General features: G+C 42.9%; 2 protein-coding genes across 2 annotated transcripts in view; both read left to right on the top strand.

The window, feature by feature from the left end:
• LOC308322164 (neuronal acetylcholine receptor subunit non-alpha-2-like) overlaps positions 1–5,532 on the top strand; it is a gene marked incomplete at its 3' end in the record, with an annotated part of 6,326 nt that extends 794 nt beyond the window's left edge. Inside the window, exons 2-6 of the mRNA XM_080773357.1 lie at positions 1,194–1,345; positions 3,081–3,125; positions 3,701–3,810; positions 3,931–4,840; positions 5,362–5,532. Coding sequence (XP_080629483.1) covers positions 1,223–1,345; positions 3,081–3,125; positions 3,701–3,810; positions 3,931–4,840; positions 5,362–5,532 — 1,359 coding nt within the window. The 5' untranslated portion in view covers positions 1,194–1,222. The remainder of the gene's footprint in view (positions 1–1,193; positions 1,346–3,080; positions 3,126–3,700; positions 3,811–3,930; positions 4,841–5,361) is intronic.
• A 9,261-nt stretch (positions 5,533–14,793) lies between these two features.
• LOC308322350 (neuronal acetylcholine receptor subunit alpha-7-like) overlaps positions 14,794–25,000 on the top strand; it is a gene marked incomplete at both ends in the record, with an annotated part of 34,218 nt that continues 24,011 nt past the window's right edge. Inside the window, one exon of the mRNA XM_080773548.1 lies at positions 14,794–14,863. Coding sequence (XP_080629674.1) covers positions 14,794–14,863 — 70 coding nt within the window. The remainder of the gene's footprint in view (positions 14,864–25,000) is intronic.

The following is a 25,000-nucleotide window of genomic DNA, read 5'->3' as shown; positions in this document are numbered from 1 at the left end:
TGCCATATTACCAACACTGGGACGATTGTGGATAGACCTGTAGGTACTACAGGATGTGTTCCAAATAGAGCGACTGCCTATAATGTAGGAGATTGAGCAGTATTTTGCGAGCTGCTTTGCTTTACACTTGGACAACCTCATTGATGCTTTTGTGTGACACTGTATACTATGATCAAGTAGGGCATTCATTTATGGGGGGAAAACACAACATGTGGAGATAAGAGATTTCTGCCTGACAGCAACGGTATGCCGACTTCCCCCATGTCTGACATATGAGCCATTTCTTGTTAGTGTCACAGAGTCTAGCTGTCATTTCAAAGACAGGCCACCTGAGGATGAAGGACTCCAACGTGTCTTTCTAGAATAGAGCTATTGTATCCCACACTGGTCACTTCCCGTCCATTGCCCATCATCATTGTGACCTTGGTTTCGCGTAGCCAGACAACTATTCCATGATGCGTGCGTGTGTGCATGTAGTACTGTACCCACCAACCCTAATTGCTATTCACATGATATTGAACAATTAGCCCTGCATAGCTCAACATAATTTTTGCATTCTGACACTCAAAGACCCCCTTTCCACCGGTTGGTTCCCAATGGGAACCGGTTCAGTTATTTTTGGTTCTTAGTCCATGAGCCAGAGCTCCAAAATTGGTGGGATTTTTTTAATAGGATCAATACAAGTAAATTAATACATGATAACCCTTCCACAGTAGTAGTAGTCCACATTTTCCTACATAATGCCTCATTTGCGTATTTTTTTTTCACTTAATTTTTATTGAAGGAAGAACAGACAAGAAAACACAACTAACAAGACTATACGGAAAGAAAAAGAAAAAGACAAAAAGTAAAAGAAAAAAGGCTGCATTACAACAAACATTCAATGAAATCGTACTCATTTGCGTATTTAAAAATCATTGTCTTCGTGTAAGTACTCAATTGGGGAAGTTTCATGGTGATAACAATCTAATATAGGTATGGTTTTGCCCACTCAACTGGACAAACCGGAACCGGTTCCCATTGGGAACCAACCGGTGGAAAAGGGGCCAAAGTGCCTTGAGGATAAGATTAGGAATGTAAAATCTTGAGTTCTGCAGGAATTTGAAATTTGCTATTTGTGGAGAGCCCTGGTCTCTCTCCCTCCCTCTCTTCCTCACTTTCTCCCTTGCTTTATGCTTACTCTGTCCTTGCAGCTCCAGGGGAGTTTGTGTCCCTGGCGGAGATGGAGGATGCCCTGCTGAGGAACCTGTTCCAGGGCTACCAGCGCTGGGTCAGACCCATCCAACGCGCCAATGACACCATCAGAGTGCGATTTGGACTTAAGATCTCACAGCTGGTCGACGTGGTGAGGACACAGACACACATGGCATGAATTCATTGCCGTAGTACTCCTAAGATACGATACAATATTTTATGTCATGAAGACAACTTGAGAGAATATCAGTTTCCAGGACAGATATATATATATATATATATATATATATATAAAGGTTATACGTTTAACCACTTAAACCTCATCCCTATTCTGGGGGGAACATTCACCAAAAATTGCCGATCTAAAAGCTGTGAGCTTGTAGATCTGCTATATTTGGTGAAGAGACTTGGTGTACTGTAGACTGAAAAAGAATGCACCAAGTAACCACGGATGCAAGTGACATTGATAAATTACAAATATTATCAAAGTATTCTGAGGCACCCCTGGACTTGCCACAGCACCCACTTTGAGAAAACCTGCTCTATATGGCCAATATGACCAAATGGACCCGTAAGGTTCCATTTCGTTCCATTTGTACACTTGTCAGTGTTACAAACCCATAAGTGTCCATTTGGTTCCTAACTATCCAATCATTCAATCAATCAATCACATAACCAGGGACCCCCTAGAAGCCCCCTCGCGGACCCTGGACCCCACGTTGAAAACCAATGCTTCAAACCACAGAGACTCACAGCAAAGTGTTTTCTTTTCTTTTTTTTATGCAGGGTTCTGAAATAGATCCCTTTTTATCACCTTCTCACAGGGGCATGTCTTTAATATTTCAAAGTATCTGTTAAGATGGTTCAGGTGTTTGAGAAGAGAAAGCACAGGATGCTAATGGAATGGTCACTCTTCGTGCCTGAAATATTGATATTACAAGCTAGCTTACGGAAGTTGAAATTCAAGTCTTAAGTTTAATGCATGCATGCTGTGCGCAGTGTGCTGTATTTGGATGTAGGAAGAGAAAGAGTGCATTGTCTTTATGGCTCCGCAGGATTATGTGTGTGTGTGTGTGTGTGTGTAAGAGAGATAAAGAGAGAGAGAGAGAGTGAAAAGGCAGCAGTATCCATCTCCCCTCATGGTTCTCCATGGCTGCTGTGCGGCTTCCGTATTAGATTATGGTTCACCTCTGCTTTGTGTGATCACCACGACATCCAACTCAGGTCGACAGCTGAGGCCGAGGCCAAATGATGCTTACAACTCACTCACTCTGTCCCTCTGCTCACCTCACAATGATGTCTCTATCCCTTCACTCACTCTGTCCCTCTGCTCACCTCACAATGATGTCTCTATCCCTTGCTGAGTACATCCGTGTTCATCTGGGTCATTTTGTCTTCTGTCTGCCTATAGGCGAGCAGTACCAATTTCACTACTGTATGTATTTGCCTGTCTGACTATCTCTATCTGTCTTGTCTCCGTCTGACCTACAGTAACCTTTACCCCGTCTCTGGTGGAAATAAACCTCTGTTTTCCATCACAATCACAATGCTCCCAGCATTCTATAATTATAGATGGCCAGCTTGAACCAATCACTGCGTATGCTGTACTATCCACTAGCATTCTATAATTATAGATGGCCAGCTTGAACCCATGCTGTACTATATCCACTTATTGTAAACAAAGGACCTGCCTTGATATTGCAATTCAACAGGCCAGGAAGAGATATTGCAGAAAATCGAATGAGAGTGAACCCAATACCACTGAAGAGGAAATGATGTCCTACCACTAGTACCACAGACTACATGCAATTTCAAGCTACAGTATATGTCCATAATTGTCTCTAACCTTACTGTACCTTGTGTGCGCCCCCTCCCCTTCTCTTTAGGATGAGAAGAATCAGCTGATGACTACCAATGTGTGGCTGTGGCAGGTACGTAAGACACCCAAAAACATATTTTGCTATATAGAGCAAGGATGTCTATTTGTTTTTTTTCCCCAAAGGGTGCCATAATCTAAAATACGACTGCATCTCCTGTCACACTGTACTTTTGGACCATAACAAGTACATACAAATGCATCGCATAACAATGTTCTATTCTTTTGTTGAAAGTGTAGCCAATTATAAGTTTTGTTCAGTGCTGATGAGCAGTGCCATGAACAAAGCAAAACATAAGTCAGCCTTTTTCCTTTTCCACTTGTATGCGATTATATATTGTGATTATATTTGCAGTCCAATACATTGCATTGCATTTTGTTCAAATAACTAAGTGTGGAAAGATCTCTACAAAATGAGATAAGAAATAGCCATTCTTTCACACCTTGAGAAGTTGAGAATGAACCACACGAGGAACAAGTAGTTAGTTATCCTTGTCATAATTATGCTGATATTTATTCAGTGAATGGGAATGGTATTTCTTTGCTTTTACTTTAATTTAATTGATTCATAAGGTATCATTTTATAAAATCTAATCCTAATCAAATGGATACTATGTTTACCGTCACCAGGAATGGATTGATAACAAGCTGCGATGGAACCCGGAGGAGTATGGTGGAATTACCAACATCAGAGTTCCCTCTGAAACCATCTGGCTTCCAGACATAGTCCTCTATGAGAAGTAAGAATCACCCTGTAATGTAATAATTGTCTGGAATGCGCTCAAATTATTTGACTGATGATAATGATCAAATGATTGGAGGAATGACATTACTGTGACTTATGATGCCCCTTTCTTAAGCGCTGATGGTCGTTTTGAGGGCTCCCTGATGACTAAAGCCATTGTCAAGTACAATGGGGTAATCACTTGGACACCACCTGCTAGCTACAAGTCTGCTTGCACCATGGACGTTACGTTCTTCCCCTTTGACCGCCAGAACTGCTCCATGAAATTTGGCTCCTGGACCTACGATGGTAACATGGTGGACCTGGTTCTAATGGGCATCCAGGTGGACCGGAAGGACTTCTTCGACAACGGGGAATGGGAAATCCTCAGCGCAACTGGAGCCAAGGGGATCCGGAGGGATGGCTTGTATTCATACCCATTCCTCACCTACTCATTCATCCTAAAGAGGCTCCCCTTGTTCTACACACTCTTCCTCATCATCCCGTGTTTGGGTTTGTCGTTTCTCACCGTCTTGGTGTTCTACCTCCCCTCGGATGAGGGAGAGAAGTTGTCACTCTCTACCTCTGTCCTGGTGTCACTCACTGTGTTCCTCCTCGTCATAGAGGAGATCATCCCTTCTTCCTCCAAGGTCATCCCCCTGATCGGAGAGTACCTGCTCTTCATCATGATCTTCGTCACTCTCTCCATCATCGTTACCGTCTTCGTCATTAATGTGCACCACCGCTCCTCAACCACCTACCACCCCATGTCCCCTTGGGTCCGAAACCTCTTCCTCCAGAAGCTTCCGAAAATGCTCTGCATGCGAGGTCACATCGACCGTTACCACTACCCTGAGCTGGCTCCTGATAGTCCTGAGGCAAAGCCCCGGTCCTGGAGTCACAGCAGAGGAAGCCAGAGAGGCAGCAATGGGCAGGCTACCTCCGAGGGGAAGGATGATGAAACCTGGGCTACCATGATGGAGAAAGCAACCTATTCTGTTCGCTACATCAGCAGACACATTCGCAAAGAGCACTTCATTCGTGAGGTTTGTTGCCCATGCACGGATCGATGGAATGTTGTATAATTTTAGAATGAGAGATCAGACGTGATGCAAATCAACTATTACAATGAAATGCTATTGAAACTTTGATTGACTGAATACTTTATTAGACAAAGATGTAAACAGCACAGATGTACAGTAACACACATACAATATTAACATTAATATAATTCATGCTATAATTACAGATGAGGAAAGGGGTAGAAGTAAAAAAACGGTGGAGGCAAGTGTATGTCCCCTCATATCAGGAAGATTTTATATCCCCTTGATATGAGGGTAGTGGACTGTATACTGAATTTGCATTGTGTATAAATAATTTATTCATAATAATCTATTAAAATAGTGACATGCTTGGACACATATGGCTACATATGGACAAACATCCACTTACAAGGATGTAATCTAAAAGCAGAATTACATGCTTTAAGTTCATTAGTTTAGCTTGTGATTTTAGCTCTCATACACACCATCTATATATTAAGTATTTTCCATAACATTTCTTCCAGGTGGTACAGGATTGGAAGTTTGTGGCCCAGGTGTTGGACAGGATCTTCCTGTGGGCTTTCATCAGTGTGGCAGTACTTGGTACCATCCTTATCTTTACCCCAGCTCTACAGATGTTCTTCAAAGTCCCTCCTACAACCACCATTGAAGAAGGTGGATCACCTTCTAACTAGTGGTCCCTTGTGTTTATTTAACCTTTTTTGACCAGGAAACCAGGATCTCCACTCGAGATTCTAAGAGTCTATTTTATGAGGGAGACCCACCAAGATAAGCACATACTGTAGCCCACCACCTCCCCATATGCAGATGAATACAGTAGCTCCTTTAGCCACTCAGGAACCAGAAAGTGCAGAATTGTTTATATATGTTGACCATTTGTATTATAATTGGTGCTACCTTTCAAATTCTACATGAGATAAGTGTGAATAAAAGTGTGAATAAAAATGGCTGTCACAAATTCACATCATTAAGGTATTCCTTCACCACTTCAAATTAACTGCATAGATAAATATACAAATGATGTCACAAACAATGCAAAGAGTAAGGAGAGGTTGTTTGATATTGGTCATCAGACATACATTAATCCACTAGTTATCACACCACAACCAGAAGCACAATCTATAAAACAGTAATTCAACCTGTGGGCCGGGGCCGTGGGGATGTTGCAAGTGGGCGTCTGGCCTCCAAATTGGCAAAACACAGATAATATAACAAAGTAATGGTGTTTATTTCTTTAAAACCTTGATAAGTGAGTTTTCATTGTGATACTATTAATGCTAATTGCTAAATAGGAACTTAAAATATACTATGTTAGTTCCATTGGTCCAAGCTGGAACACTATCAATAAGATAAACATGCTGTGGAAATGCACGTGGCCCACACATCTGACCTCTTAACAGGGAAGCCGATTAGGCTGGTCTGTTGCAGTGTTGATTTTGTCAGCAAAGTTTTATTTTGTTTTAGTAGTCTTTTGAGATCTTCGAGTGGGCCCTGATCCAGAGCCACTGATCTAAGACATTATGATTATACTGTATATATGGCAGGTGAAAAAGGGAAGGCAATTGAATTTGCTTGGAACCAGCAACAGCTAAACTACCTTATATTATTGATTAACAGACGTACAGTATGCATCATGACACACAGCATTGAAGACTTACTATTAGCCTGAGTTAGTGGGATGGCAGCATTTATTTAAGGTCACTGATTGGTCGATCTTATTTGTGGAGTTGTGTCTGGGGATCTCATTACAGAGCTATGTTGTTCCTTGACTGTTGACTTTTTCTCCTTTGTTGAAAATGGTTCTTGTCTATTTCAGTACCTTTACAACCTTGAATACAACACAAATTCAGTAGCTTTGGATGCTCCACACGGATATTTGTTTCAACCAGCTTGATGTCAGTGAGTGTAGTGAAATCTTGCAAAAAACGACGGTAATAATTGATTATTCCATGATTGGTGAAATGTTACGTTAGATGGACCACGCAAACCCCAATTGTTTTGTTGTCCAGAATGAAGCGCTCACACAAATAAATGTCTTTGCAATACTTTATATTGTATTTGTCATCTTTAATCATGTAGGCCTACAGTATGTACAGTATACCATCTACCTCTATTTAATCTGTAGTATTATGTGTTTGCAAATGCATGTTGATCATATTCGCACAGTGGGGATATTGCTCTTGCTATAAAGCCTACTTCTGAATAATAATGTGCGAATAAAGCAGAAAGTTTATCTACTGTAGCTTTAATATTCCCAAAGCTGGATGTAATTACCCTAGTAATGTGTGATTTAATATCTGTAGTTCTCTTCCTAAAAGTCCACCAGTCTGGCCCAAACTGGCTGTCCAGATAAGCTGGTCTGATCAACCTTTGGTCTGGTCGCCTGGAGGAGGGTGTCTGTTGCGAGACATCCACTGATTCAAGATAACAACACTGATGATGTGTCCAAGTTTTGCATCAGTTTTATTTACATATTTGTGTCATTACAATCATTACTCAGGTGTGTATCTGTGCTGTATAAAATAATGAATTGCATTTTTTATAGCGCTTTTCCAAGTGCTCAAAGAACTTTACAATGGTTCATTCATTCATACATTGGGAGGTGAGGTGGTGAACAGTCGACACCAGCGTCCTCACTTCCCACATTCAGACACCAATGGTGGCAAGCTCACACCGACCAACTCATTGGAGGCAATGTAGGGCCCTTTTTTAAACTAGCTCCTCGCCACTCGACCTACACACTTCCACGGTTTGAGCATAGATATATAAATAATAGAGATGGTGCTGGGATTCCCCTCCCATCCAGTGCCGTCTCTATGATTTATATATCTACCTGTATGCTCGGCGAGCTGGCGACCCTATATGGCCACCATTAACAGCCTATATAAGACAAAAATGTTTACATTTCATCATGCTTTAAGTAGCATGACGTGTCAAACTAAGAGGTTTTCATGATTCTGAATCCATTCCAAGCATTAGTTTTGCACGGAAAACACTCCTTGGGCTACAAATGGCATCACAAATGTGATGGCAAGTGGCTGTGGTCAAATGTTTTTTGTACAAAACTAATGCTTGGAATGGATTCAGAGCATACCTATTTACACGCACCTCGACAGTGGGTGCAGGGCCAATAAGGCAATTTGGAAGGAGGTAGGGCCCGCACACCATTATTTTGGTAATGAATTACTTTATTGAATAAATAAACAACGTTTCGATCTTGACAGATCTTTGTCAGGTCAGTATACAGATGCACACATGTTTCATCACTTTTATCCAGTTCCCTCAGATTGAGTCCCTCCCCCCGTTATGTGCCACCCCCACAAAACACAGGTGAGTCCCATTACTCCTGAGGAGCCAGAATTGTGACAGAGTATACAAAATATACACCATTTACATAAAATACACACGCGTGCGTGCGTGTGTGTGTGTGTGTGCGCTTGCGTGCATGCGAGACCAATACTGTGCATGTAAGAACTAGACTAAACAGCCCTTGTAGCCCAAGCTGTTCTGTGCCTTATGAGATATCTTGAGTGCAAATTGAAATTGTGGCCTAATGGTGGCGATAGGGGAAAGGCTGATGGTTCACCAAAACCAGTAGGGGGCATCGTCTGATGCCCATGAATGTGCCTACCTAGCAAATTCCATGACAATGCAGCAGAGTCAGGTTCTTATAACTGTCAAGGGTGCAGCTAAACCTGAACTTGACCTGCACAATGATTCACTTGACTTGTTTCAGTATCTTGTTTCAACATTTCAGCACCATATCAACAATATTATGCATCTACCTTGCAAAATTAATCTCAGTAATTTAAATAGTTCATCATGAATCCATCAGCCACCGTTTTGCAACTCGTTTGACTTTTTTTTCACTCCAGTAGGACTACCACATTATTAAGTGTGGACATAGAACAATTGAACATAAACATCATAAGTACAGAATAACTAAGGGTCCATTTGGATATAGGAGGGTTCATATAGGTTCCTCTAGTGGTGCCATGGGTAATGCAGAATAGATTTTCTTTTAATGCTCAAACTCACTCGCAAAAGATGTTACCGCCACACCACATGCAGTCAATGAAACTGGTTATGTGTCCATGCACGGTTCCACCACTGGGTGGTGTACTTCACAAGGTATTGCTTGCATAATGTGCTATGTCTGCCTCTGCATTATGCACTTTGTCCAGTGGTGTAAAGTAACTACGCACATTTACTTTTGAGGTATTTTCTTTAGATTAGTATTTCCAGTTTTCAATACATTTACTTCTACTCCTCTCTGAGGATTATTACCTCTAATGGGCACGTTTCGGCCACCTGGCCGAAATGCGTCTGTTAGAGGTAATAATCTGTTGGCTCAGAGCCAAAGGTAAAATGTGAAAAGGACATTTATTGAGTGCGGGCACTTCCTTCTTTCAATTTTGTATCTTTGAGCCTTGCACCTACAAGAATATACTCTTCTAATTTGGAGTGTTGCGGGTTGTCTGCTTCTGCAGTCTTTGTTCCTCACAGCAGAGTTAATGAAATCCGTTTTCAGTCTACGATGAAATGAAGAAAATATGCACTTGATGAAATTGCTTCACCAGTGGCTTAACAGTTAGTTTGAACATAAAACACAAGACTCGAGACAATAGAAATTGTCAGAGGAATCTGCAGAGGAGCAGATTTGGAAATAGCCCTCATGACAATCATGACAAATCATTGTCATGATTTGTCACGACAAGAGTTGGCTTTGTCCGCGGCGTAAACGTCTTCAAATAAATACTTTCTGAAAAGTCTATGAGGAAAATGAACGGGGATTTATTTTCCGGGTCTCTCGAGGGGGCGACTCAGTCATTGATTGGCCCTGATCATTTTCTGATTCCTCATACTCTCTGCCTAGTGCCTATAGGCCGAAGTCCAGACTGATACCATGGAGCAATATGTGAGTCAGGTCTGGCTAATGCGAGGCTAATACCAGGCCACTTTACTATTGGCTATAAGTCTTGAACTGTAGGTTGTACAATCAAAATATAGTTCCTTCCAGGGGCCACAGCTTCCTTGTGTCCGGCTGGAACCCATGCATTTGATGATTTCAAATGTTAAATCCTTAAAGACGTAGGACATTTTCTGTCAATTTCTAATTCTTGTAAAAAAAAAATCTCATTAAAGTTCTGCTGCTGCTTCTGTGGGTGACCACAGAACAAGAAGACATAATTCATAGAGACTATGAATAAAAGTCCAGCAGGAAGTCATCAATTATAGAGTGCATCTCTATTTATGCAATGTGTTTCTAAGTACTGTGTGTGTGTGTGTGTGTGTGTGTGTGTGTGTGTGTGTGTGTGTGTGTGTATGCTTGGAAGTTTGTCGTTGTGGAACACTTTGAACAAACCTTTGTGTTGTCAGCCGTAGTTATTATTATTATCTCCGCCATGTGTAAATCTAATCTTACAAGTACTAGGTCGACCGGCATCATATTTCCTGTGCACGCTGCCAAAAGGCAGTGTGCATAGGTGAATATCTTTCACCTATGCAGGGCTTGGCACGCACATCAGGTCTGAGGTGTCATTCCTGAGACTAAGCTGGCATGGTCTGCCATCTTTCAGATCTTCCTACAGTATGTGTGATTCCGTTTCAGGTTCAAGTACAACTGACTGTAGCCATAATGTCAATGACATTACTTCCTTACAGGAAATCATGGTGGGCAGGAACTGTACCCCTGCGTGACCCGATTACCTCAAATCTAGAAATTCTGACAGAAAATGGCTGCATTTCTGCTCTCGAACATTTTTAACAAACTTTTAAACTAGCTTTTGTAAATGTGAAATGAATAAATATAGAGAAACTGCATGAAGGCATGATATGGAAAAAACATGAAAGAAATAAATTACTGTAAGTTAAATTAAGGTATTCAATCGACCCCCCCACACACACACACACATACGCCCGGCACATGCGAGAGCATGTGTGCATGCACGAGCACACACGCACACACACACACACACACACACACACACACACGCATGCACACCTGCGGTAGGTTTGCAACCCATGCCGTCTCTGTCACAGATGAAGGTGCACAAGCCTAACACATCAAACTGATCAAAGCTAACCGCTTAAACACAAACCCTGACCTCATTCTATCACACATGCCATTCTATCACACATGCGCACATGCATGCTGCGCACACACACACACACACACACACACACACACACACACACACACACACACACACACACACACACACACACACACACACACACACACACACGCCAGGCTGAGTGACTTCTGTATTGGCATGCACTTTTTTTGGGGGGGGGGGGGAGGGGGGGGTTCAGGACACTAGCCTTGCAAAACACAAAGATAGAAAAGAAAAGTTGATAGCAATGCTCTTATATCAACCCACACTTGTTCTGACATGACATAAAAAGATAGAGGTGGATACTCAGTTACGTCACCCTTTATAGCCATCAAATACATTTTACGGCCTCTCTCTCTCTCTAAATTAAATATTTGAAATATGCACAGTGCCAGCAGTGTGCGTGCGTGCTTGCGTGTGTGTGCGCTCGTGCGTGCGTGCGCCATGCGTGTGTGTGTGTGTGTGTGTGTGTGCGCGCTTGCGGGCATGCGAGACCAATACTGTGCATGTAAGAACTAGACACAGCCCCTGTAGCCCAAGCTGTTCTGTGCCTATTAGATTATGAGATATCTTGAGTGCAAATTTAAATTGCAGGCTCTCATTTAAGACATCCTTTCTATTAACCACATTAATCCTGGCTTCCCTAATTTGGGCATGACGTTTTCAAACTTAAAAAGAAAGTAAATACTCGCTTCAGGCCACGCTGTGAGCTTGTATGCCTCACCAATAGTATACAAAATGGTACTCACTTCCGGGGGCCGCGGTCACTCCACGTGAAAGCAGGATCTTGCGAATGTCCCATGAACAGTGTTGCTACTTGCTAGACCTCACAAGAGTGTGTTGCTGAAACAGACAGGAATGTGAATGTTGTAGTGCATGAAATAAAAAACGGCCTTCCAAACCCAAGAACCTGCATGAGGAAAAGAGGAGAGAGAAAATGGCAGATATTTATATATGCACACCAGGCCCAGGTGTGGCCCAATCTCCCTGACGATCCCTCCAACTCCACCCTGCCAATCAGCCACAGCAGCAGCCACAATAGGTATCTGAACATCTTCACAAACCCCTTTGAGAAACTGAAGATCCTGATCAATGGGGCACTTTGCCTGGTGGTAACCATCACGGTCGCATGAATTCACATTATCTGTCTCTTCTGCAGACCAGACTGGCCCCAAGCGTGTTTTGCTGGAAACCAAAAAGTGCTCAAGGCCCTGTGATTGACAGACACTGTTGGTTTCTGCAAAACACCATGGATTGGGGTCAGACCGGTCTGCAGAAGACACATTCATGATAATGCGAATTCACATGACCAGGATGATTGGGCCTCTGAATTTAACCATCGGTTCCCACACACACACCTACGGCATCACGCGCACGCACGCCCTCATCCGGCAGTGTCTCAATCCAGAAATGCACACCGAAATAATTCATCAATGCCATTGTACTTTGTCTGGTAACAACAAAGTAAAGTCAGATTTATATTTAGTCAAGAGTTTGTATCATGCTCTTTGCAGTGTGTGACACAACCACTACAAATTAAAGATTAATTACAATAGTTTGCATGGATCAACTAACAGGACAAAGAATAATCCATTGATCCTTTAGTTTAGTTTAGATCCACAGCCATCAAGCTCAGACTGCACTTTGATGTGTGAATAACTATAAGGTTTGGCTGTTTGACTGAATAAGAAGATGTAAATGTGCAGGAAAGTTTTCAATTTATTTAGTGGTTGAAGCCAATGAAGTGAAAACACAAGAGTGTTAAACTCAGATTAATTTGATTTGTGTGTGTGTGTGTGTGTGTGTGTGTGTGTGTGTGTGTGTGTGTGTGTGTGTGTGTGTGTGTGTGTGTGTGTGTGTGTGTGTGTGTGAGTGAGTGTGGAGTGTGTGTGTGTGTGTGTGTGTGTGTGTGTGTGTGTGTGTGTGTGTGTGTGTGTGTGTGTGTGTGTGTGTGTGTGTGTGTGTGTGTGTGATTTTCTGATGCGTGGTGAGCCGTCTGTGAGTTCATGCAATCACACAGTGTGATTCTTTCTCCCCAGTGTGTGAGATAGTGTATTAATATGTGTTTACAGCTCCGTCTCTGTTGAGAGACCCCCCCACAGGAGGAAAAGTAAGATAGAGTGTGTATGAGAGCAGACAACAAACACATGGAGAGAAAATGTGTTGTTTTGGGGCAACAGTGGCAAGCACGCACGCACACACACACACACACACACACACACACACACACACACACACACACACACACACACACACACACACACACACAACCCCCAAAGTGCCATATAGTCAATACTTAGTCTATAGTTGGATGCAAGAGGCTGACAGCAACACCTCAGACTGTTAAGCTTTCCGTAATGAGGTTGTAAATGCATTTTAGGTTGTGTAAAAAATGTTTTATCGTTTTTGTGTAAAATATCCTTTTTTTGTAGGTGTTATAAGGAGTATCTTCTAAACATTATTACCACTCTTGCCACACACAATTAAAATGGCCAATAAGGGTATACGGGCCTATTTGTGTGTGATTACAGATTATTAAATCCATGCCCCTGCAGCTATCAATCAGCAGGCTTCTATACAATTAAAGGCAATCTGCAGTGTAGACTATAGTCTGTAGCTATAAGCAAAACACCACTTACAAAGCAAATAATTTCAGCACCATGGACAGTTCTAAACGAATCTTCCAATAATTTTGTGGACATTAATTAATTAATTTATTTATTTATTTAGTGTGCGGGTATACATGTTCTACTGTCACGATCTGGTGGTGTCGAGGACCTAAATGCAGGACAGCAAGGCAGGCATGCATCAAATGCATCAAAACTCAACAGCTAATACAAATTAGAAAACGCCGAGAAAACGACACAAACACTAAACATGATGTGACACAAACAAATGACTCGACAAGGACTGACTGGGGAACAAGACCAAATATACACACGAGGAGGACTGATTACACATTAGATACAGCTGCGGCCAGTGGGAAAGACAACATAGAACAATGCAAAGTAGAACAGGTAACAATACATAGAACTACAAGCTCTACACCAAAGACACAAAAGTCTAATATTGCACTGTAGGATGTTACACTTTACTGTAGACTGTAGTAAGCCTAGGCCTGTGAGTCCAAGAAAAGTAGGCCGGAGTGCAGGTGTACGACAGGTGCAGGCTGTAGGCTATTGCAGGCAATATATATCTGTTCATGAGTGCGATGATATTTTGTGCATTAGTATATTGGGATATTTTGTTTTTAGAGACATGCATACAGCATAAGTTCTCATTTCTACTATTCCGCCCTAACGAGGCAGCCGAATCCCCCTTACCAGGCCCATATCCTACGAATCGATTCAAGAGGCTTCGCTGGGACAGTCGAGGGCGGCGGCAGCCTGCAGGTGCGCGCCAGGGCAGGCAGAGGAAAACTCATGAAAAGACAAGTATGTATGACATTAAAGTATGGAATCCCATTTCAAATCGCCACTTTCAGTAGGCTGAGTTTAGTCTATAATTATCATTTTGCGTTGTAGACTGCACTCAGTGCACTGTAGCCGGCACATATGAATTAAAACCCCATCCATGCCTGGCTGCATGTTGTGCGCGCCCCACTATTCACACTTGATCGCTTCATAGTTTAGGGGACTTTTTAAGCATGAACGCGCCAATCTCAACTACTCACTCATTCTGTCTTTCGGTATCATCCGCCTCTCCCCTCCTCCTCCTCCTGCTCTTTACAGCCAAACGTTCACATCACAGCTAGCCAGCGCAGCGTCCTTTCATCCCACACTGAGAGCTTGCTGCCGAGTCCGGGTGAACGGTGCCAGCATGCGGTGTCCTAAGTTTCGGGGACTCGGTCCAGTTGGATTCTATATTTGGATGACCTTTCTCTTCAGAGGTAGGCCTAGTGGACTTGACTTATATCAAAAAAAGAGAGGAAAAGAATGCTTGGCTACATGTTGAATATGATTTGATATTTAAAATACTTGAATAATTCGAATTAAATGATGGGAATAGGTAGCCTACATGTTTATATATTTTGAAGTTGTCTCACTACAAAACAAAAGAAAATAATAAAACTCCCCTCTGTTTTTATAGCTACTTAGCCTACTCAAATACAAAAATGTATAGCTCACTTTGAATTTGTGATCGATTGATTATTGATTCATTCATTGATTCATTGATTGATGTATTAGTCAAAGTAAACAGCATACTTGGGCTAAAAGGATAACATTAAGGTCCTGGCTAGTGGGATCATCCCAAAACGAGATGTCTCATCATGTATCATTAAGCAACATTCCAGACACAGATCTGAGTGTATAAGCCTATTTGGCTGTGTTCGTCCATGTGTTTGTTTAGGCAAGGCTGCATATGTGATAGAGTGGTTACTGAGGTTTAATTGGGGATCAAAGCCATGTGTTTTTATTTTTGTATTGTTAAGGACATAACCTGTGTGACCACTTTGTGCACAATAATTTTTCGAACGCAAATCATCAGTGTAAGTGTAAGTGCAAGACGTGAAAGATGATTGGTGGGAGTGAAGGAATGGCAGGACGAAAGTGCATGAGACAAGGAGAGGATATCCAAAGTGCCCAAGGTTGTCTTCTAGGGTTATTTTAGAGTCTGGTCCAATTGAGGCATGAAGGAAAACAGGATTGCTGATGGGGCTTTAGAGGTTTATAGCTCTAACAACCAGCTTACCACTGAGAAGCTTCTGTGCACATCTGCACTGCCTGTTGTAGTCTGCCAAAAAGACACACTAGAGTGGCATGAAGGTTCAAGAGAGGATACTTAGTCTGGGGAGGAAATGTGGTGGTGGTGGTGGTGGGGTTGAAGCCTTTATTGGACAGAACAGGAGGGCCCAATGACAGCACTCAGCTATCACCCCAATTTGGGATTATTGAAGTAGTTAATGTTTGGACTACAGTACACAGCTAAACATATAAGACACAGGCACATGTGCTATAACCACATTGACTTGCTCATGGAAGCTAGTGGTCCATGGCGTTAGTGTGCATGGCTTAAACACTTAAACCATATACTGTAGGCCAGGGGTGTCCAAAAGGTAGATCTGTGCACAGGCTGTGCAGGTAGACCACATGACATGCCCCTAAAATATAATTTAAATTATTTAAAAAACTATTTTTGGCATCTGCCACTTGAATTAAGGTGACTTCACTGTAGACATCAAAAAGGGAAGCTCAAAGCCCAGAATGCAATACTTTGTTTTCAAGAGTGTTTCGCAGTTTCGCACAAACATCAGTATTACAAAGTTATACAAAAACACCCTACCAATTCCATTTCCGCCCTCTATTTCCCATTCTAAGAGTGTTTGCCTAATGTAACTATTTTCAGCAATGGGATAATATTTTTGGTGGGTAGATCTGGTTGAGCTGGTCATTTTGAAAGTAGCTCTCAAGTCTAAAAAGTGTGGGCAGGGATACTTGGTCCACTCCTTTTCCCCTTCGAAACTAAATATCTTTGCAGAAGTTTGTGTGTGTGTGTGTGTGCGTGTGCGTGTGCAGTGTGTGTGAATTACTCCTCAACTAATTCTCAAACTGTTTGACCGATCAATTAACCTTTTGGCCTATTGTACCGTATACAGTAAGTCATTTTAGATTCCTTGGACCCATATGGGGTAAACAGCTATTTGGTTATTAACATCTGCCTGTAATTGACTTCCAAAAGGAGGGGCCTATTTCTTAAAAAAGGCCTTAATTATAATATGAACGAATCAACCCCAAATTGTAATCACGTTATTTCATGTCCAAATGCTTTCACATCTGGCCATAGGGGGCTTGATTGATTGATTGATTGAAATATTTATTAACAGTTTGCAGAATTACAGTACATTTCAAGCACAAACTCAATACAAAGACTGTTAACTGTGAGTGGACGACCCAATTAAGCATTACACTTGTTTACAAGAGGGTCCACCATGTTCAATTCATCAAAACATTTAGAGACGTACAAATAGACACTTCAATATAGTCAAGGGCAGCTGCAGAGACAGCTGAAATTATGCAACGCTAAACAAAATCATTAAGAACAAAAGATACAGGGTGCTCCTGGCTTGAGGTTGTGAACTCAAGCAAGCTGGGTGCTCAACAAATATGTTCTTCTAGAGAAAAAGGGAAGCCCTTGGGCTTACTTCAGACACAGAAGGGGGCGGCAGGGGTTCAGGGGTAGAGTGGCCAGTATGGCTGGATGGTGAAGCGTGAGGTTCCCACTTCCCAGTTCAATCCTGGGCTCCCCGAGAGTTAGTGTCGAAATATCCTTGAGCAAGACTCTGAACCCCCTAATTGCTCATGATGTGCATGGTTAGTGCCTTGCATGGTTTTCTCCGCATTCAGTGCGTGAATGGGTGAATGTAAACAATGCATAATCTATGTAAAGCGCTTTGGATAAAAACGCTATATAAATGCACCATTTACCACTTGCATTGAGTGAAGGTTATAGTTAAATGACTTAGGGCATAACGTAATGCCCTAATTAATAAAGGCATTTTAACAATCCTTCTCTGAAGTAAACAGAGGGCTTCCCTTTTCCCTCACAAAACTAATCATAGCACATGGGTGTTTCAACTTTTTCTTTCTCTGCCCTTGTTGGGGAAATGTACTCCCATCCGTCAGACACATGCCTCATTATAACAAGTTCTTATTCCCTTCATGGCGGGGCCAACGTATTGAATTATGAATTATGTCAGACATTTTATTTTATGAATTCTCGGCATGCAGTTTCACTGCTTCTAGCACTGTAGCCCTGAATTCAGAGCTGTGACATGCCTGGCCGGTTTTACCCACTGGATTAGGATTAAATCTCCACTAGTTTTATGGCCTTGACCTCCTCAGCCATAGATTATAAATCACTCTTGTGAATTCAGCCATCTATACTCCATTAACCCCCCCAACCCCCCTCACACACACACACACACACACACACACACACACACACACACACACCGTGGGTGTCAATCGCTACGCCATCATCCATCCATACATCCATCCATCTTCAACCGCTTATCCGTAGTCGGGTCGCGGGGGCAACAGCTCCACCAGGGAGCTCCAGCCTTCCCTCTCCAGAGCAACATTACTAACTTCCTCCTGGGGGATCCGGAGTTGTTCCATGGCCAGTGAGTCGATTCCTCCAACTGCGCCTTGGTCTGCCCCGGGGTCTCATCCCATGTGGGACGTGCCTCAAGGACCTCCCTAGGGAGAAGCCCGAGAGGCATCCTAACCAGATGCCCGAACCACCTAAGCTGGCTCCTTTCCAAGCAGCGACTCAACTCCGATTCTCTCTCTCGTGTGACTGAACTTCTCACCCTATCACTAAAGGAGATGCCAGCCACCCATTGAAGAAAACTCATTTCGGCCGCTTGTATTCGCGACCTTATTCTTTCGGTCATGACCCACACTTGACCATGGTAGTCAAGAGAGCTTTGCTTTCTGGCTCAGCTCTCTTTTCGTCACAACAGCGACTGCAATACCGCCCCTGCTGCTCCGATTCTCTGGCTGATCTCCTTCTCCGTCCTCTGTTCACTACTTCAACTCCTTCACCTGTGGTAATGTCTCATTCGCTGAGACAGAGTGACACAGACATCCTCCTTTCCCCATGCCCACACACACACAACAAGCATGTGACAAGCACGACCAGTCAACTATGGTATATAGAAAGTGTAGAAGGTGGCCGCTTGTTTTCAGATGCCTCATATAAAATTGATGCGAACTCTCAGCATGGTTGCATCTCTATATTGTCGTCCTTTGCTCTGTCACTCCTGCATGTCTCCTCCATCCTGCTTTATCCCTTAATTGTTTTGTCTTTGAAATGCTGTCCTGCTTCTCATGTGCCATCTTTTTGTGCTTCACTTGATCTCTCCCCTGCCGTCTGTCTGTCTGTCTGTCTGTCTGTCTCTCTGTCTCTCTCTCTCTCTCTCTCTCTCTCTCTCTCGAAACAGGTTAGGTGACAGGCTACCCACCCGGATTTTGCATTGGTCTTTCATTTCTGACTGACTTGTGCCTCAGCCAAGCGATTCATATTAAAGGAATTGCATTAGACCATTACATTACTGAAGTAGTTCTGACCTTATAGTTCAAATATGCACATTACTGTAAGTGTCCGGTTGCACTGGCAGATGTAGACTATACTTATAGCCATGGGTCCATTTGTACACTCACTCTGAAGTGTATGCATTGTACTCGCGATTTGCCACAGATCTGACCGCTAGGCGCTATATGCCCATATGGCCATGTGCATATATGAAAGCCACCAACTTCAAACTCGGCGTGTGCACTGGCAAGGACTCGAGGGAGTGCGATGCCCGCCATCGACTAGTTCGGATATCCAGTTGTCCAGAACTACTGATCCAACCGATACTGTATGCCCACATATGGGTATTCCAATATGGGCATAATACTGATGACAGTAGGGATCTCCATAGATGGGCATAAAGGGTATACAGACAGACGGGTACAACAGGTGCTCAGGCAGTATGGGCCGCATACTTTCACTTTCTCTTCCAATTTGTTGCTACTTTTTTGTTACAAAGTAAGGCATTCATTTACGAAAAAGAAAATATAGGGTCAATCATAAGATATTAACTGATCGAAACATTGACAGCAATAAATAAGCTGAGCTTTTTCATTTTCAGTGTGCAGACTTATTACAGACTATTTATTATTGTTAAATGATTGTGTGTCCTGCACCCGTCATGCACGTTGGAATGTGCAGGTTTATGCCCGGCCGACAACAACAAGAGGACACAGAATGTCCTCAGTCCATGTTTAGGGCCCTGCGCTTTCACCACTGGGACTAAGAATGTTGATACTTTGTCTAGAGGATGGAGTTATGGGAAAGACAATTGAACATTTTAAGGTTCACCCCCCCCCGGGAAGCATGAATCTGCTCAGGAAGTTCCATGGTAATCTTCCCTTTAGACTAGACGTGTGTGTGTGTGTGTGTGTGTGTGTGTGTGTGTGTGTGTGTGTGTGTGTGTGTGTGTGTGTGTGTGTGTGCGTGTGTGTGTGTGTGTGAGTGTGAGTGTGAGTGTGAGTGTGTGTGTGTGTGTGTGGTGTGTGTGAGTGTGTGTGTGAGTGTGAGTGTGTGTGTGTGCGCGTGCGCGTGCGCGTGTGTGTGTGTGCGTGTGTGTGTGAGTGTGAGTGTGAGTGTGAGTGTGTGTGTGTGTGTGTGGTGTGTGTGAGTGTGTGTGTGAGTGTGAGTGTGTGTGTGTGCGCGTGCGCGTGTGTGTGTGTGTGTGTGTGTGTGTGTGTGTGTGTGTGTGTGTGTGCCCATGTGTGTGTTTGTATCAGGCATGCCCAAATGTGGAGTCTATGCAGATGTAAGAACATCATTGTGATGTCAGAACAGGCCAGCTCCATATATGGAGATCTAGGGGTGATCATGTGTGATCAATTGGCTAATTTGGGCAGGGGCTTTTGTGCTCGTTCTGGACAACGAGCTATCCGACGACGGACTCGACACCGGGCACTGCACTCCCTGTGGGGGTGTGGAATGCGTGTGTCGAATTTGTCAGTGGGGCGTCCGGTTCTCGAGTTACGTGGATTACAGACGTACGTACATACAGAGACTTGGTGCATTTGTTGATAGAAGATGTCCTTCTCAACCTTTCTCTCTGTCTTTTTTGGTCCTTTTATCATTCTCTTTCTAATGTACACTTAAAAAGGCATACATGCACACACACACACACACACACACACACACACACACACACACACACACACACACACACACACGTCACACATGTCACACACGTCACACACACACACACACACACTCAGTTGCCAGAGACAACACGACCGTGTTGTCTCTGGCAACTGAGTCATTGGTCTGTCATAGTCTTTGTTCACTGAGTCATTGGTCTGTCATAGTCTTTGTTCAGTCGTCCCAGGTTCATAACGCTGCTTCTCATTGGATCACAGCACCATTGTCTTCTAGAGTGAACGATAGACTAGGCATTCCAAAGTCACCCCAAAGCCACATATTTTGTATTCCCACGATGAGAAAACTCATTTGCTGATGTGATATAATTCAATCATAGCTGGCAGGTGATTACCACCTTCATCAGCATTAATAATGAACACTGTCAAATCCAGAGTGTATTTATAAATTAACACTCCGGATTTTGCTGTATATGAATGAGGCAGCTAGGGGCACTGGTGGATCAACTTTTTTTTTTACAGTATACATCATTTTTATTTAATTATAATTTTTTGACCATATACTCTCGTTTGAGTATGTGAATATTAGGAAAGACATATTTCACTTTCAACTAAACTAAACATACAAAAAAATATATAAAAAAATATTTAATAAAGTAATCCCCCTCACGCATTTGAATGTCCTGAGGGGGCTGTGGTTTTTCCATTTTTTTATATAAAATATATATATATTCATGTTTATTTTATTTTAAAGTGAAATATCCCTGTAACATATACATTTAATGTCTGTGTTTTTGTATATGCATTGGCACTGTAGCACGTCTGGTTTCCACACAATTAATTGATGTGGTCCATTTCGTTTCATCCGGACCATGTTGAACAACATGCCTTCATGGCACTCTCGATTCTCAAGAGCATTCTGATTACCATTGTTCCATGCATGCCCTGGCAATAGGCACAGTCTGCAGTTGCGTGCACAGACATTTAGGCAGGTGCTCAAGTGAAAAAAGGGCACCTTGTGCAGCGCGTGGAACCGGCCGGTTGCCTTAATAGTGTGAGATTTATACTGTCACTATAGCCAGCTGCACTTAGAAAGAGCTGGTAGCTGGCCTGGGCCGTGGCTCAATGGTCCAGGCACCTTGGCTGGTAATCCAGTCTGGCAGTGTGCCACGAGCTAGACTCCCGATCCCGATGGCCTTTACTGCATATCACCCCCTCATCTCTCTCCCCATTTCCTGTCAGCCTACTGTCTGTCCCCCTATATAAAATAAAGGCGAAAGCCACCAAAAAAAGAAAGATCTGGTAGCAGAACCAATAAGAAAGACAAGTTAACATAAATTTGTCCCCTCTTCATAGATCAGATTTATTTCCTTCGCTTGGGCAGCTACAGTACAGGCTTTATGAAGAACATTCAAAGAACCATACTGATCTGCAGCTATATACTGTATCACTGAAATGTCCTTGAGCTTTATTAGGATCAGAGAATCAGATCAGTAAGGTTCTAGATATTGCTAGCCTGGTTAATTTGTCAAGATGTAAATTTGTCAAGATGCCAGAATGCTTTGAAATAATTTATAAAGACACCTACACGGGAACTATCTGGAGGAGCCACGAGAGTAGAAGAAATGTTTTAGCATTGTAGATTTGACTTGTGTCCATGTCTCTGGACACGTTGTTGAATCAAAGTTGAATCAAAGTTGTTGAATCTCCCTGATGTAAGACAGGCAGTCATCTATGCAGCACTAAAACAGCCCTCCTGTGTGTGTGTGTGTGTGTGTGTGTGTGTGTGTGTGTGTGTGTGTGTGAATGGTAGATGGCCCTTCTGGCTGTCTGGAAATGGATAGGTTGTGTCTGTCTGAGTAGTGTTTTTGGGAGCTCATCTGGGAGCGCTGACCAAGTAAACACATTCAGATGGGGCAGAATGACACGCAGAGGAGGACTGAGCGCATGTAAGCATGTAAGTCTGTGTGCGTGCGTGTGTGCATGTGTGCGTTGGAATATGTTTGTAGAGGTTGATGTAACTGTGTGTTTCTGTGTACACATACAGAGGACTGAGCGCATGTAAGCTTGTGTGTGTTTTTGTGTTTGTGTGTGTGTGTGTGTGTGCGTGCGTGCGTGCGTGCTTTGGAATGTTTGTAGAGGTTGATGTAACTGTGTGTTTCTGTGTACACATACTGTACCTCTAAGGGTATTATCTCCTGTTTGCAGGTGTTACTCTGCGGATCATGCCACACCAGCATGTTTCTGTTCTTATTTTAATCTTGAACCACAGAATCCTCAGCTAGGTGAGCCAAACCAGTGTTAATTTAGCAGAGTGTAAACAAGGACCCTATAAGGGTGAATCTTTACCCTCGGAGGTAAAGATTATTATTCCACATGAATAATAAATAATAATATTATATAATATTATATAATAATTTTATTAAGCAAACACACATTAACATACGATCATCTCTAGGGTATGATTTGCTGAGGGATTGTAATTTGTGGCCTCTGCTTTTTATACCCGCCCATACCATGCAAAAACACTTGAGTATACATGCAGTAGCCTATAGTTGAAACAGGGATAGAGTGTTCAGACCTAAGGGGAAGAAGGTGCCCCCCACAGAGTCTGGGCATGTGTGTTAATTTTGGCCTGTGGGGAATATGTCTCACAAGGAGTCTCCTGGGACAATAGCCTAATAGAAAATGTGCCTAACTGCTTATGCAATCACACACACACACACACACACACACACACACACACACACACACCGCCTCGCAACGCCTCTCACTGTTTGCCTCTTTCTTATATTATTTGACAATTTGTCCATTGTTTGTTTGCCCATTTTTTATAGTATAGTTTGTTGATTACTTTTGATGCATTTAATGGTCTTTTACCATTTAATATTCACACCGATGTGTGAATGTGTGTGTGCACTGTGAATGGTTGATTGTTGTGCACATTGTAAATCGCTTTGGATAAATATATAGACCATGTGTGTGTGTGTGTGTGTGTGTGTGTGTGTGTGTGTGTGTGTGTGTGTGTGTGTGTGTGTGTGTGTGTGTGTACATGAATTATCCTCACATTCTTTTCCCTCACATTATTCACCCTCCTATATTCAGCATGATTCATGTGAGTACATACAGGAGAGCAGTGGTTCTCAGTGTAGTCTGGGTACAGGGGTCATGCATGGAGGGGGTTCCCATAAATGATTGATCGTTGGGAAACAAATGGACCCTTAGGTCTGTAACTCGGCGGGTGTACAAATGGAAGCAATTGGACCGTCACAGGTTCATTTCAGGGTTAAAAGTCATATCAAGGTAATGAGTGTGCGTGGCCTATAATCAGACCAGGATCCTTGGAATTTTAAAGGCTGAGAATAGCTGCAGTAGAGGGGGAAACAATCTAAACCTCTGTATTCTCTCTGTGCTGGAGCGACTCACTTCTCTGGGCACTTGGTGAGCATTTCTGCTGCACTGAGCAGCTCAGGGCATCTCTTCTCCTCTGTCTCCAAACCAGGCAACAGCCCTGCCATAACTCTCCTCATTACAGCCCTAATGGAGCCCATCAGCACCGTGAGGGGCCATGTGCTCCTCTCCTCTCCTCTCCTCTCCTCTCCTCTCCTCTCCTCTCCTCTCCTCTCCTCTCCTCTCCTCTCCTCTCCTCTCCTCTCCTCTCCTCTCCCTCTCCTCTTGTCCTTTACCTCCTCTCCTCTCCTCTCCTCTCCTCTCCTCTCCTCTCCTCTCCTCTCCTCATCTATATTGCTATCTCTATCTTTTGCCCTTCATTTCTCATCCTTTCATATCAATGTCTGCCCATCAAACTTCCAGACCTCACATTCTTTTGTTGTTGTCATCAGTGTATTCCTGACTGTCACTCTGGATTTCTCTGTCTCTTGATCTCTGTATAGAACTATAGACTATACCAAGCCCCATTTCCGCTTGCCTCATTTCCATGTCCTAGAGGGTTACCTTGGGTTTGTCTGTGTGTCTGTCTGTCTGTGTGTGTGTGTGTGTGTGTGTGTGTGTGTGTGTGTGTGTGTGTGTGTGTGTGTGTGTGTGTGTGTGTGTGTGTGTGTGTGTGTGTGTGTGTGTGTGTGCGTGCGTGCGTGCTTTCGTGTGTGTTTGTGGGGTGCATGAGATAAGTAAAAACTGTTGTTGCATGAGCATGTTTGTTCTGTTGGTTTCAGTGAGGAAAGATACTCTAGTGAGTTTTTCTAATTTTCTAATTTTTCTAATGTCTGTTCATAGTTTATATGAGTACATAATGGTCTGTATTTCTATAGTTTGTAAATACATCAAAGATGCGAATATAATCAATTTCTAATGGATGCCTTGGCCTGGAAGAGAGGTCATCAGGTGGACTCCAACCTTCTTAG

Source organism: Protomyctophum bolini, assembly GCF_963924005.1.
Source record: "Protomyctophum bolini genome assembly, chromosome: 10".
In the NCBI taxonomy this organism is placed as follows: Eukaryota; Metazoa; Chordata; class Actinopteri; order Myctophiformes; family Myctophidae; genus Protomyctophum; species Protomyctophum bolini.
This window is presented reverse-complemented; position numbering and strand designations above follow the sequence as displayed.